Source organism: Delphinus delphis, chromosome 2 (assembly GCF_949987515.2).
Source record: "Delphinus delphis chromosome 2, mDelDel1.2, whole genome shotgun sequence".
NCBI lineage: Eukaryota > Metazoa > Chordata > Mammalia > Artiodactyla > Delphinidae > Delphinus > Delphinus delphis.
Window position 1 is genome coordinate 34,968,294 of NC_082684.1, and position 14,302 is coordinate 34,982,595.

The following is a 14,302-nucleotide window of genomic DNA, read 5'->3' on the forward strand; positions in this document are numbered from 1 at the left end:
GTCTCCAGTGTTCAACCCAACCCTGTCATGGCCACAGGGATTTCCTTTGCTCTGGTATCTTCAGCACTGACACTGCGAACCATTTGCAACTCAATATAACCTGTTTATACTGCTATTTAGGTTTTTATATATTTCTGTCTTATCCACAAGAAGAGGCTTCAAGAGCACAGACTGTTACTTTGAATTCCCTACAGACGTTCGTTTTCAAACATTTCAGGGCACCATAACCTCTTCCTAAAAATAACATCTTCTGTAACAGTGAACCTTTCTGGCAGGACCTCAAGTGCCACCTGCTCTTGGCTCTTATAAAGAACCCCTGCCCTCTATATCTGTTGCAGAGTTAAAAAGAGTAAACATCATGAGAAAAGGATCAACAGAATGGGTATCTTTTTCTATGAAAACACTGCTGGAAATCCAAGATTTTAATTAATATATTTTTGGGGGGAAATAGCTTTTAAAATTGCTTCTCTGCTTTCAATACACAAAGGAGGTCTTCAAGATGCAAAAACAAGTATCCTAAGAAGAGTTTGGGAAGCCATATAGAGCAGGCTACTTTAAAATAATGCATGAAGGAAACAGCTGTTTCACAGATAAGCAGATGGCAAGGTTATATGCAAAACTTATCGAGAACCTTCTGATAATCAGGCACATGTGTCCAAGAAAGTGAAACTGCCCCCAAATCACCCCTGTTGATGAAGAGAACTAATTAAATGTCCATATGTCTCAGACGTAAAGGCCACACATCAATACTATATTGGACCCACAATACCAAACAATTTGTATTGTTCAACTGGTTGAACTTCTTTAACAGAAGGAAAACATTAAAAATATGACAGTGTATATATGTCCATGCCACTCTCTCACTTTGTCACAGCTTACCCTTCCCCCTCCCCATATCCTCAAGTCCATTCTCTAGTAGGTCTGTGTCTTTATTCCGTCTTACCCCTAGGTTCTTCATCACCCTTTTTTTCTTAGATTCCATATATATGTGTTAGCATACGGTATTTGTTTTTCTCTTTCTGACTTACTTCACTCTGTATGACAGACTCTAGGTCCATCCAACTCACTAGAGCCGCATAGCACAGGGAGATCAGCTCGGTGGTTTGTGACCACCTAGAGGGGTGGGATAGGGAGGGTGGGAGGGAGGGAGATGCAAGAGGGAAGAGATATGGGAACATATGTATATGTATAACTGATTCACTTTGTTGTATAGCAGAAACACACCACTGTAAAGCAATTATACTGCAATAAAGATGTTAAAAAAAAAAAAACCATAGTAGAAGAAAGTAGTTACAAATACCACCTATGACCATGTGACCAGTTAAAGAAATAAGGACTGTAGTTGTCATAAGTATTTCTTCATTATTTACTTCAGAATACATTTTTATTAAAATATCTTTGTTTTCTTCCCTCTCTTATTTCCTTATCATGTAACATAAGATCATATATCATAGTGTTAAGTAGTATTAATTTTATATCATTGTCTTTAAGTTATGGGATATTAAAGATAAAAACAAACGTAAGTCAAGGAAAAAAGATGACAGCTCTGGCTTGTCCTGAATTAGTTTCTTGTGTGGCCCTCTAATTTTCGTTCTGGAATGTTGTGCATCTGGCTCTGGTACACAGAATCCTTTGTTTCCCAGCAGGGACTCTACTACACCACTGTAACTGAACATACTGTGACATTCTGGTTAAAACTTATGTCTACTCAAAGCTGAAGATTATTGAAAGAACATTCTAGAATTCAAGGTAGACTCTAAACCTTGTGTTACTAGATTTGAAATATAAATGTTAAGCCCCACGTCTTACATAGATTCACATGAATATCTAATCCACCTAGTTTTTCTTTATCAAATTTAAGTATTCATCTTTTGCCAAAATGACTTATTTACTTGGTAGTTTATGTTTTAATTTTTCAAATTACAATTCATGACAAAATTGAAACAAAATGTTTTTGCTCAAATATCTTTGGCCTGAAAAAATTATCTATAGGCCAAATTGACCATAATAGTTCATACTATTAGTTTACCACTCTCAAGTCCCCATTACAGCAGAACAGATTCACAGTACAATGAAATAACTGATTATTTAAATTTTGCATTTGGTGAGGAACACCATCACTTTCTTAGTTAGCACTATCTCACAGAGTTAAAATTGAGAATTTGTTTTTACTCAACACTTCTACTGTGTGATAAAACACTATTAAATACCAAAGAAGATAAAACATAAAAGGCAATCAGATACACCACCCTTTACCCAACAGCTGCAAAATATACATTCTTACTGGTGTGCAGGAACATGCACCAAGATAGAACAGATACTGGGTCATAAAATAAGACTCACCAAGATTTGAAAGACTGACATCTTACAGAGTATGTTCTCTTACCACAATGGAATTGTAGATCAATAAAATATTTTATAAATCTCCAACAGATGGGAATTACATACTTCTAAATAACCCATGGGTTAAAGAAAATGACAGAGGAAACTAGAAAATATTTCTAACAAAATGGTAATGAAAAATATAACCTTAATTTGTAGGATGCAACTAAAGAACTACTTAGAAGGAAATTTATAACTTTATATTAGAAAAGAAGAAAGGTTTAAAAATCATCTAATTTTCTTCAGAAACTAGAGCAAGTGCAAATTAAAGCCAACGTAAGTATAAGAATAAAAATAAGTCAATTAAATGGAAAATAGTCAAACAATAAAGAAAATTAACAAAAATGTCTCCCAACTTATTTCTTTTTCTAAAGTGTTTTGGTTATTCTTTAAAATTTCCATACAATTTTAAAATAATCTTTTCAATTTCCAGAGAAAAGCCCACTGGGATTTATTTTGCCCAGATAACAGGTTTCTTGAGATATAATTCATTTACAATTCACCCATTTAATGGTGAACTGGAAGCAATTCAATGGGGGATTCATACAATTTACCCACTTAAAATGTACAATTCAATAGTTTTTAGTATAGTCACAGAGGAGTTGTGCAATCAACACCACAATCAATTTCAAAACATTTTCGTCACCCTCCATCCCCCCTCACCCCGCTCCCTCCAAAACGCCACAGTCATTGGCAGCCACTCCCCATTTTCTCCCAACCCCCAGCCCTAGGAAAACCACTAATCTACTTCAGGTCTCTATAGATTTGCTTATTCTGGACATTCCAAATAATGGAATCATACAAAATATGGTCTTTTGTGACTGGGTTCTTTTACTTATGTTTTCAAGGTTCATCCATGTTGTACCATGTATCAGTACTTCATTCCTTTTAATGACCATTTTTCGAGAAAAGATAAAGCTACAGTAATCAAGACAATGTGATTCAGCATAAATACAGAATAGAGTCCAGAAATAATCCCTCCCCGCTACGTATTTGGTCAAGTCATTTTTGACAAAGATGCCAATGTAATTCAGTGGGAAAAAAAGGATAGCCTTTTTCAAGAAATGATACTAAAGCAATTGGATAGCCATGTGTGATTTAAAAAAAAAACAAACCCTTACATCACACTAAAATAAAGATTAATTTGAGATAGATTATAGACCTTAAAGGGAAAGCTAATACAAGAAAGCTTTTAGAAGAAAATACAGAATAAATCTTTATAATCTTGGAGTAGGCAAATTTTTTTAGACAATACACAAAAATCATTAACCATAAGAAAAATGAAAAAAATTATGCAGTTGACCCTTGAACAACACAGGTTTGAACTGTGTATACAGAGATGTTTTTCAATAAATAGAGTTCTACATGATCCATGGTTGGTTGAAGACATGAAACTGTGGTATGGAAGGCCAAGTATGGGACTTAAGCATCCTCCATTTTAGTATCGCAGCAGGTGCTGAAACCAATCTCCCATGCATACCAAGGGACAGAGGTACTTCATTAAAAACAATTCTGATCTTCAAAAAATATGTTTTTAAATTACAAAGAGTTTGAAAAAATATTTATATCCAGAATATATAAAGAATTTTTACAATTCAACAAGAAAGCAACTCAATTAAAAAAAATAAAACTTGAGACATTTCACAAAAGAATTTGTCCAAATGACTACATGAAAAGATGCTATCATTAGTCATCAGGAAAATGCAAATGAAAACCACAACGGTAACACTTCACACCTATTAGAATGACTAAAAAGTTGTTACAAAACAACAGCAGCAAAAGTTGGTAAGGATGTAGAGCAAATGGAACCAAAGTGAGAGTGTCGAAAGGAAAACTGTTTATAAAATAGTTTTGTACTTTTTATACACTTAAAACATACACTTATCATCTTGATCCAGCAATTCAAGAAAAATGAAAACATATGTCCACCAAAAAACTATGAATGTTTAGAGCTGCTTTAGTCACCAGCTCAAAATTGGAAACAACCCTAATGTTTTTTAACTGGTGAATGGACAAATTGTGATATATTTAGATCATGGTACACAACTCAGCAATAAGATATGAACTACTGTTAGATGCAACATAGATGAATCTTAAAAACATTATACTTATCAAAAGCTAGATACAGGACTTCCTTGGTGGCGCAGTGGTTAAGAACCCACCTGCCAATGCAGGGGACACGGGTTCGAGCCCTGGTCCAGGAAGATCCCACATGCCACAGAGCAACTAAGCCCGTGTGCCACAACTGCTGAGCCTGCACTCTAGAGCAAGTGAGCCACAGCTACTGAGCCCACGTGCCACAGGTGCTGAAGCCCTAGCGCCTAGAGCCCATGCTCCGCAACAAGAGAAGCCACCGCAATGAGAAGCCCACACACCTCAACAAAGAGTGGCCCCCACTCACTGCAACTAGAGAAAGCCCGCGTGCAGCAATGAAGACCCAACACAGCCAAAAATGAATAATAAATAAATAAATTTATTTTAAAAGAAGCTAGATACAAATTTAAACTTACTTATAAATGGTTATAAACTTAAACTTATAAATGGTTTCCATTTATATGAACTTCCAGAACAGACAAATCTATAGCGACAGAAAGTAGGTAAGTGGTTACCTAGGAAAGAGTGGAGGGGTATTAACTTTAAAGGGGCATGAGAGAACTTTTCTAGAGTGATGCAAATGTTCTAAATGTTGATTGGCATGGTGGTTTCACAGGTACACATTTTGCCAAAACTCACTAAATTATACAATTAAAATGCATGCATGTAAAGTAATCTCAATAAAGTTAATTTTTTAAAATTAGAAAACTATAATTAGAAAATCAAGCACATTGTATACTGCTAAAACATTGTGGTAACTGATTAAGTTCCTGCTTTAAAAGCATGTATATAGTTGACCCTTGAACAACACAGGCTTGAAATGCACAGTTCACTTGTACACAGATTTTTTTCAATAGTTAATACTACAGTACTACACTGTCTGCAGTTGGTTGAATCTGAGGATGTGGAACTGCAGATATGGAGGGCCAACTATAAGTTACACACAGATTTTCAACTGTATGGAGGTTTTGGTGCCCAAACCCCACATTGTTCAAGGGTCAACTGTTAATAGGTATTCTTTCTAGAACTCACTCAATCTGAATTAAAAATAAAGTAGGTAAAAATATTTTAAATATTAAATATTACAATTAAATATTAAAATATCAAAAATAAAATAGGTAAAAAAATTCCATGAGAGCCCTGGCAGAGACCACCAACCAAAAGAAAGTTGCTTAACATGTTTTGGAACGGCATATGGCCCTTGGCATGCTATCAAATTCTTGCTGGAGAAGAATAACCTAACAAAAAATAAGTGTGCATGTCAGAAAATAGAAAATTAGGTTGAACAAGTAAAATGGAGTCCATTTTGGTCCTTTATGTGCATTCCTCTCCTAGAACCACTACAGTATTTCTGGTCTACCAAAGTAGTTAACTGGGCACCAAGTTTCATAGACTGTCAATCTAGTTTTCCTTATTATATGTGATCCTCCTCAAGAACAGCCAGCGAACATGTCTCATATTTTTTTTTGAATTTTATTTTAGTTTTTTAATACAGCAGGTTCTTATTAGTTATCTATTTTATACATATTAGTGTCTATATGTCAATCCCAATCTCCCAGTTCATCCCACAACCACCACCTCCCCCACTTTATGTCTCAGATTTCTTTTGTATCATCTCAAGTGCTTAGGACAGCAGATACTCTGACCCTACTTATTTATGAACTTGCACTTGTGTTGCAAAAATGAAAAAGGAGTGAAACACTACTTTAACCAGCTGGCCTACTTAGCCTAAATAAAGCAACCAGAATTATGCTCAACACAAAGGATGGGAAAGTCCCTGATGTTGAAGACACTGAAAAATACCACCTTCACATACAGACTGAATAACAAATGTAAGTAGACCCAGAGTAGAAAAAGATACCTTGGGGAGGAAAAAAGAGGGCTGGTGGGTGTGGTGAATAGTCAAGAATCAAAGACTTTTGAGGAGATTTTAGGGAGGAATATTATTATGTGTTTTTATGGCTTTTAAGGAGATTTAAAGGCATAGCAAATGAAATGAGATCTAAGTGATTCCTTTGTAAAATAGAAATTTTTAGGAAATTGGCAAAAAACAAGGAAGAGTATTTGTTACTTTGATATAGCATGTCACTTGACAGTTTTCATTTCATACATTTAAATAAAATGTCAATGCTTTCTGATTAATATATCAATATATTATCATTTAATTTTTAGTACTGTTTGGTATAATATGGACTACCTCAACCACATCCAGCATCTAAAATAATTAGCTGCCTGGGGCCTAGAGTCCTGGGCGGCTGCTGAGAGGGCCTTCCTGGCCTGTTGGTGCCTGTGGGATGCTGCAGGCTTCTCCTGGGCATCCAATCCTGGTTGGCTGCGTGTAATGGCCTGCAGGGCTCTGAGTGGGCAGTGCCCTACACCAGCGATAGTCTTAAAGGGAGGAGAACTCGTCAGGGACGACACTGTGCGGGTTAATTTGGGAAGTGATGGTTAAAGTTTCTGGCTTTAGACTCCTTATTTATGTTGTTAATTTTGATGGGGGTAGAGATGGAAGCTGGTCCCGTTAACAATGAGTTCTCAGTCTGGAGAGGAAAACAAATCAAGGTGAACTAAAGAAAATGAGTCTTTCCCTAAAAGAAATAGAAGATGGGGAAGATGAGATGTCAGAAGATAAAGACAATGGCAGCAGAGATGAGGCTGTCGTCCCTAAGAATGGTAGGAAGGTTGCTACTGCTCCCGGAAATAAAATCGAAAAAAAACGTTTCTGGCTCCCATGTTTGCTGAGAAATTAATATCACCACACAGGAGGGGAGCCACAGGGGCCAATGTGCCAAAAGACAGGAGGACTGCCAAGCTCAAGGACCATGAGAAGAGACATGAGAACTCGGAGGAGGATGAAGAGCCTACGAAGAAAGCACCTGATAAACAGAAGGAAATGACCAAACAGAAGGCTTCCACTGAAACCAAAAAACAGAAATTAGAAGATTTGGTTAGTGAATTTTAAATCTGCTGATGACCAGGAAAAAGCCCTGGAACTCAGTGAAACAAAGGTCCTTGGATACGAAACTAAATTGAAGAAACCAAAGGAAAAGGAAACAAAGAAAGATCGAAATGCCAAAACACTTTTGATCAAGAACCTGCCTGACAAAGTCACTCAGCATGAATTAATAGAAGTGTTTTAGGATGCTTTTCAAATCAGATTGGTGAGCAAGGATAGGATGAGTGAAAGGATCGCCTATATTGACTTCAAGTCACAGGCCGATGCACAGCGAGCCTTGGAAGAGAAGCAAGGAACAGAGATCGGTGGGCTTGCTGTAGCTCTAGACCTTGTTGGAGAAAAAAGCCAAGGCCAAGATGAAAGAGATGGAAAAAAGAGCACTTGGAGAATGGGGAAACGAAAGAATAAGAAAGCCATGCATTTCAAGAAAAATGTGAGAGAGCGTATTTCTTTGTGGAGGTAAAGAATGTTCCTACATGTTTAATATGCAAACAAAGCCTGTCTGTGTCGAGAGAATGTAACCTAAAACACCATTAGGAAAGCAACCATCATAGGAACCACGATGGATTTACAGAAAAGATGTGTGACAGAAAATGCAACAAACTGAAAAAAAGACTGAAATTTCAACATGATTTGCTTTTGAACGTGGATAAAATAAGTGATGCTGCCATGAAATGTAGTTATGTATTAAGTGAGAAAATTGCCTGGTCAGCAAAACCTCTTGCAGATGGCGAGTTTATCAAAGACTGTCTGTTGAGCGCAGCAGAAATCATGTGCCCTGAACAGACACGCATTTGCCAACATAAGACTAACTGGTGATGTTGTTGCCCAGCATGTTAACAATACGACTGAGAACTTGCAGGACAAGTTGCAAGAAAAAGCTGAATCATTTGTGGCTTTTTTCCATTTAGCTCAGGAAGGTGTGGATGGAAATAACACCCCCCCACGTAGCTGTATTTATTCATGGTGTCAATGAAACTTTTGATGTGATCAAAGAACTTCTGGACATGGTTCCCATAACAGGCACAACATCAGGAAATAGTTTTACGTGTTGAGAAAAGTCTTAAAAAAATTTAACGTGGACTGGTCAAAGTTGGTAAGTATTAGCACAGATGGTGACTCTGTGATGGTTAGTGTTAAAGAACTAGTTACAAAACTGAAATCTAAAGTGTCAGGGCTTTGCCAAGACAAGGAACTTAAGTCTCTGCACGGTCTCATTCTCCAGGAGACACTTTGTGCTAAAAGATTAAAAATGGATCACATCATGGACATAGTTTATACCATAACCTGGATACACTCCCATGGCTCAGACCACAGAAATCGGTGCTGTGTTTAATCAGTTAGACACACAATATGGAAACATGTTCTGCTCTGTGGAACTTAAGTGGCTGAATTGTGGTGTAGTCCTAAGGCAGATTTTTGAACAGTTGGAGGAAAATGACTTTTTCATGTTTTCTAGAGGAAAATCTGAGCCTCAGCTTACAAGCAAAGATTGGCTCAGAGACTTAACCTTTTTGGTTGACATTATTATAACATATCTAAACATGCTGGATATTTCTCTGCAAAGGCGTTCACAAGTGGTGACACAAATGTATGATTCAGTTGGCTCATTCCTAGTGAAATTTTGTCTTTGGTAGACTCATTTGGGAAGGAACAACCTGGCCCACTTTCCTACGATGAAATTAGTTTTTGAAAATGAAAATGACAGCCTGAACTACATTCCCCAAATTAAAGAGTTGAAGACTCAATTCCAAAAAACGTTCTCTGACTTTTCCAACTTTATGAGAATGAACTAATCTTGTTTAGTTCCCTTTTCTCAATTAGTATTAATAATGTGAATCAAGAGCTACAAATGGAAGTTACTGAATTGCAGGTCAACACTATACTGAAAGCCAAATATGATAACGTTGGAATCCCAGAATTCTACAGATATCTTGGGAGGTTACCCTAAATATAAAAACCATTATGCAAAGGTTCTGTCCATGTTTGGAAGTACTTATGTTTGTGAGCAGCTATTTTCTGCTATGAAACTAAAGAAAACTAAGTGTTACTCAAAGTTAAAGGATTCAAAGATGAATTCTCTGCTGCATGTTGCAACACAAGATTCACAACCTCATGCTGATTGATATCTTGGAGCATAGGAAAGGAACGCCAGATTTTGAATTTCAAATCTGAGGAGTAATATATTATGGAACTTTGAATAATTATTTATATTTCCAAATTATATTTTTTCAATGCCAAATTTAAAGTACAATCTCTGGCATCATATGTTTGTACCTTATAACATATAAAATAAAATTTGACTATATTCTGGCAAAAAAAAATAATAACTAAAAACATTTTTCCATTTCAGATCATACAAAAAGATCAAAGGCAGAAGACAAACAGAACATAAAATTTCAATGAGAAAAAAGAAGAGAAAAGCAAGAGGACTCAAGTTTGGCTCCTTGCATATGTGGAATATCTGCAGATAAAAGTGGGTAATCCCTAAGAATCTGCTGAGAATATTTGGTGTGGGGGGAGGGTGTTACCTAATCCTTGTTAGAAATAACATAGATCTGTGTGAAGAAGGGTAAGGAAGTTTTAAGAAATGCCAAAGGTGTATGTATTACTGTATGTATATATGGTAGGAATACATAAAAATGTATGTATTCCTACCATACATTTGGAGTGATAATAGAGAATGTATGCAGAACAACAAGAGAAGCCCCCTGCTTTGGAGAGCTGCTGAAGTCCAACCAGAGGCAACTGTGGCAGTTTTGGGAAAGTGATATGGCAGAAAGAATAATCCGTTTGAAAGCCTAAGCTGATGTAGTTTTTTTTTTTTTGTTTTTTTTTTTTTTTTTGCGGTACGCGGGCCTCTCACTGTTGTGGCCTCTCCCGTTGCGGAGCACAGGCTCCGGACGCGCAGGCTCAGCGGCCATGGCTCACGGGCCCAGCCGCTCCGCGGCATGTAGGATCTTCCCGGACCGGGGCACGAACCTGTGTCCCCTGCATCAGCAGGCGGACTCTCAACCACTGTGCCAGCAGGGAAGCCTGATGTAGTTTTTAAGCACTGTGACATATTAAGCCATGACTGTTTCATGTTACTTTCAATGGAATAGTATGACAGTATAATAACTTTACCTTTGGATTCTTGCCCTCTTTGGCCAATAATGCCCGAAGTCTTTCTTGTGAAGGAGGTGCAATGAAGATAATATATGGTTTCAAGTCTGAGTTCCGGAGAGTCTTCAATGACTGTAAAGAAAAGATAGATCTTAACCATTCAATATAAGAATATATTGTGTACCTATAACACACACAGAATATTGGCTTACTCTTTATATGTAATGAAATAAAATTAATGAAGAATTACAACTCTGTGATGATAAAATACCCTGCTAATAAGATCACACACAGATTAAAATAACCATATTAAAAATCCATTTTGAAGGAATTACAAATGAGCAGTCACCTTACCATGTGCCAGGGTCTAAATGCAAAAAGAATCAGAGAAAAACTTCACATACACATACAAAAGAAAATTCTGGAAAAGCACATCCAAGAAGAAAAAGCATACTGTCTGAATTAAGAGACTGTGGTTTTCACCTTGCCTTTGCATGAATGTGTGTCCCTAAATTGAAGCACTCTACAAAAATGGGGATTATAGGGACATGTCCTTTTCTATCTTAAAAACAGTAATTAAGACAATATGCTTAACTACTCTAAGTCCTTTGGTAAATTTGTTAGCCAAAATAATATAAAGAATTCTGAAGGAATTTAGTAAAAACATCAATCCTTCTCTTAAGTCTGATATTTATAGTTGAAACAGCAGAGACTAAGAAGCTCTTTTGTTCACTAAAAAATAAAGAAAACCTAATTACTATTTCAGGAAAGCCATTTTGGAATCAATTCTCTCTCTCTCTCTCTCTTCTTTTTTTAAATAAATTTATTTATCTTTGGCTGCGTTGGGTCTTTGTTGCTGTGCGCGGGCTTTCTCTAGTTGTGGTGAGCAGGGGGCACTACTCTTCGTTGTGGCACGCGGGCTTCTCATTGCGGTGGCTTTTCTTGTTGCGGACCACGGGCTCTAGGCACATGGGCTTCAGTAGTTGTGGCACACAGGCTCAGCAGTTGTGGTTCATAGGCTCTAGAGCGCAGGCTCGGTAGTTGTGGTGCACGGGCTTAGTTGCTCCGCGGCATGTGGGATCTTCCCAAACCAGGGCTTGAACCCGTGTCCCCTGCACTGGCAGGCGGATTCTTAACCTCTGCGCCACCAGGGAAGTCCCTCAATTCTCTTTCATATACATCTCTTTAATGACCACTACCTATGTCTCGTGAGTTGACATACACAGTAGGTTCCACGACATTAAGGAAAGTTTTATGCTAAAGCTGTACAATGTACAAAAAGAAAAAAAATTCACAACAAACACAATCTTAAAAATCCCAAATTTCTAAAATTATTTTATTTTTAATGGAAATCTAAAAAGCAACTGTTAGTAATTTTTGAAGGTTTTCTTTTGTATGACAGATAACAGAACAGTAGACATTTCGTTAGATACAACCCAGCACTCATAATGATACTTACTAATACTTGAACTACGTCATTTAAAACCATAAAAATGACCTCTAATTATTCTAATTTTTCTCATATAAGAATCAGGAAAGGGAAATTCTTTTATAACCTTTAAAATACTAAAGTACTATACCAGCACTACAGTTACTGTATTTTAAGTTTCAGAAAACATGTACATGTGTATATGTAAGTATGGAATATATGTATTTTCCCCTCAGAGGAAACTGAAAGAGATTTAGCAACCTAAATTCGTAGGGAATCAGTGTGAAAAAACTGTATGAGAACTTAATTATGTCCTGTGGTTCTTGGACCAAAATACAGTTCCCACTAAAAATTACTCTGTGAAAAATGTCCTCAAGTTCAACACCCTAAACCAAAATAGTTTTTACCTGTGTACGAAGACTTAAAAGACATATTTTGCCCGAGTTGATCACTTGCCGTACAGAATCTATGCTGGTTCCATACAAATTTTTCTCAAATTCACCATGCTCAATGAACTTTCCAGCTGCTACGTCTGCCTCAAATGCCTGCCGTGAAACAAAGTGGTAATCTCTACCGGCTACTTCATGGTCTCGCCGACTCCGAGTTGTATCTAGGCAAACAAAATCAGGTAAAAATAATGGACGTGGATCAGAGTAAGGATGAGGGATAATTCTGTTAGTCAGAAAAAATGTTTATTTTGTAATACAAATTTAAAAATAATGAATTAAGGAAATGTTAGACCCCCATGTGTTTAATTTAACATTGACTGGTTTTATTTCTAGATTGAGAAATGAACAAAACTGTGTTTTTACTATCTTAATAACCATTACCTTTAATATGTTTTATGCTTACACTCCAAATTACTTCATCTTGCATTTCATTTAAAATACTATCACTCTGGGGACCTCCCTGGTGGCGCAGTGGTTAAGAATCTGCTTGCCAATGCAGGGGACACGGATTTGAGCCCTGGTCTGGGAAGATTCCACATGCCGTGGAGCAACTAAACCCATGCGCCACAACCTACTGAGCCTGCACTCTAGAGCCCACAAGCCACAACTACTGAGCCCGCGTGCCACAACTACTGAAGCCCACGTGCCTAGAGCCCTTGCTCTGCAACAAGAGAAGCCACCGCAATGAGAAGTCCACGCACTGCAACAAAGAGTAGCCCCTACTTGCTGCAACTAGAGAAAGCCCACGTGCAGCAACGAAGACCCAACACAGCCAAAAATAAATATAAATAAATAAATTTTAAAAGTAAAATAAAATACTATCGCTCAGTTTTTCCATAAGATTAGGTACTATACAATCTTTAAACAGAACTTCTGTATTCAGAAATTAGGTGTAAATTAGGTCTAAATTTCTGTCTTCTGCATCAGTTAAAAAAACAGGAGCTGATTCCATACTGAGCACGGCATTGTAAGAGGCCCAAATTGAAATTCATTTAGAAAGTAATTAGTACCATACTCTTAGAGAAAATGTATATTTATCAAGAGTGACTATCTTTAATAGCAAATTCTCAAAAGATTTGGTTAAAACAAAGTTCCTCTTTCTTGGACAACACTCTTTTGATGAAATGGGTGAAAAACTTCCCTACACAGTTAGGTTCTAAGGTAGTAAGCTGAAAAGCACAGGAAAATGGGAATGCATCCAAACTTACGAGGAACTGCAGATGCAAAGCGGTCTTTCTCTTTGTTCATGAGCCTCTGACGCAATTCATTCTGGCCACAGTTCTGTGGACCAATCAAAATGATAGGTCTTTTCCTATTTGCTGGCTGATGATAAAGTGACATTTCCTCATAAGTTAAGATCTCTTCATTGTCATAATCTTTGAAAAAGAAAAAGTTAAGCCCTTCAGACAGAATTATTGCCATGTAATAAATATATACTCATAGATCTTTCAAAAAATTGAAAAAAAGCACAAGTTATTATCATTAAAAATGCTTAACTTTTGGGATCAAGACAGTAATATGGAAAATCATGAGCATTTTCCCATGTCATTATATCCTTGCCAGGATTATGAAAATAAATCAAATAATATATTAATGCTTCTAGAAATGTTTATTGCTTCTCATTTCATACTGTGTTTGAATGTTTAATACAATATAACTATACTGATTCATATCAAATAGCTAGTTTGCAGCCAATACTTTGACAGAGGGTGAGGCACCAAGGCATAAACTAATGAGAATAATATCTGTCATTTTTGTAAAATGGGGATACTAATACTTTAATTAGAGGGTTGGTTTAAGGAGAAGACAATGTATATGCTGCAAACAATACCTGGCATAGACAAACATTTACAAATAGTGCTGCAACTAGTGTTATCAGAGAAAGCT

At 36.8% G+C, this 14,302-nt stretch overlaps 1 protein-coding gene across 4 annotated transcripts in view; it reads right to left on the reverse strand.

Moving 5' to 3' along the window:
• The window catches only part of PALS1 (protein associated with LIN7 1, MAGUK p55 family member), a 103,113-nt gene that overhangs the window by 3,625 nt on the left and 85,186 nt on the right, over nucleotides 1–14,302 (reverse strand). For 3 of the 4 annotated variants that reach the window (XM_060004368.1, XM_060004366.1, XM_060004367.1), the window contains exons 12-14: nucleotides 13,624–13,791; nucleotides 12,374–12,576; nucleotides 10,559–10,669 (exon numbers count right to left, since the gene is read on the reverse strand). In XM_060004368.1, coding sequence (XP_059860351.1) covers nucleotides 10,559–10,669; nucleotides 12,374–12,576; nucleotides 13,624–13,791 — 482 coding nt within the window. The remainder of the gene's footprint in view (nucleotides 1–10,558; nucleotides 10,670–12,373; nucleotides 12,577–13,623; nucleotides 13,792–14,302) is intronic. The other variant, XM_060004369.1, reaches the window with a different exon arrangement.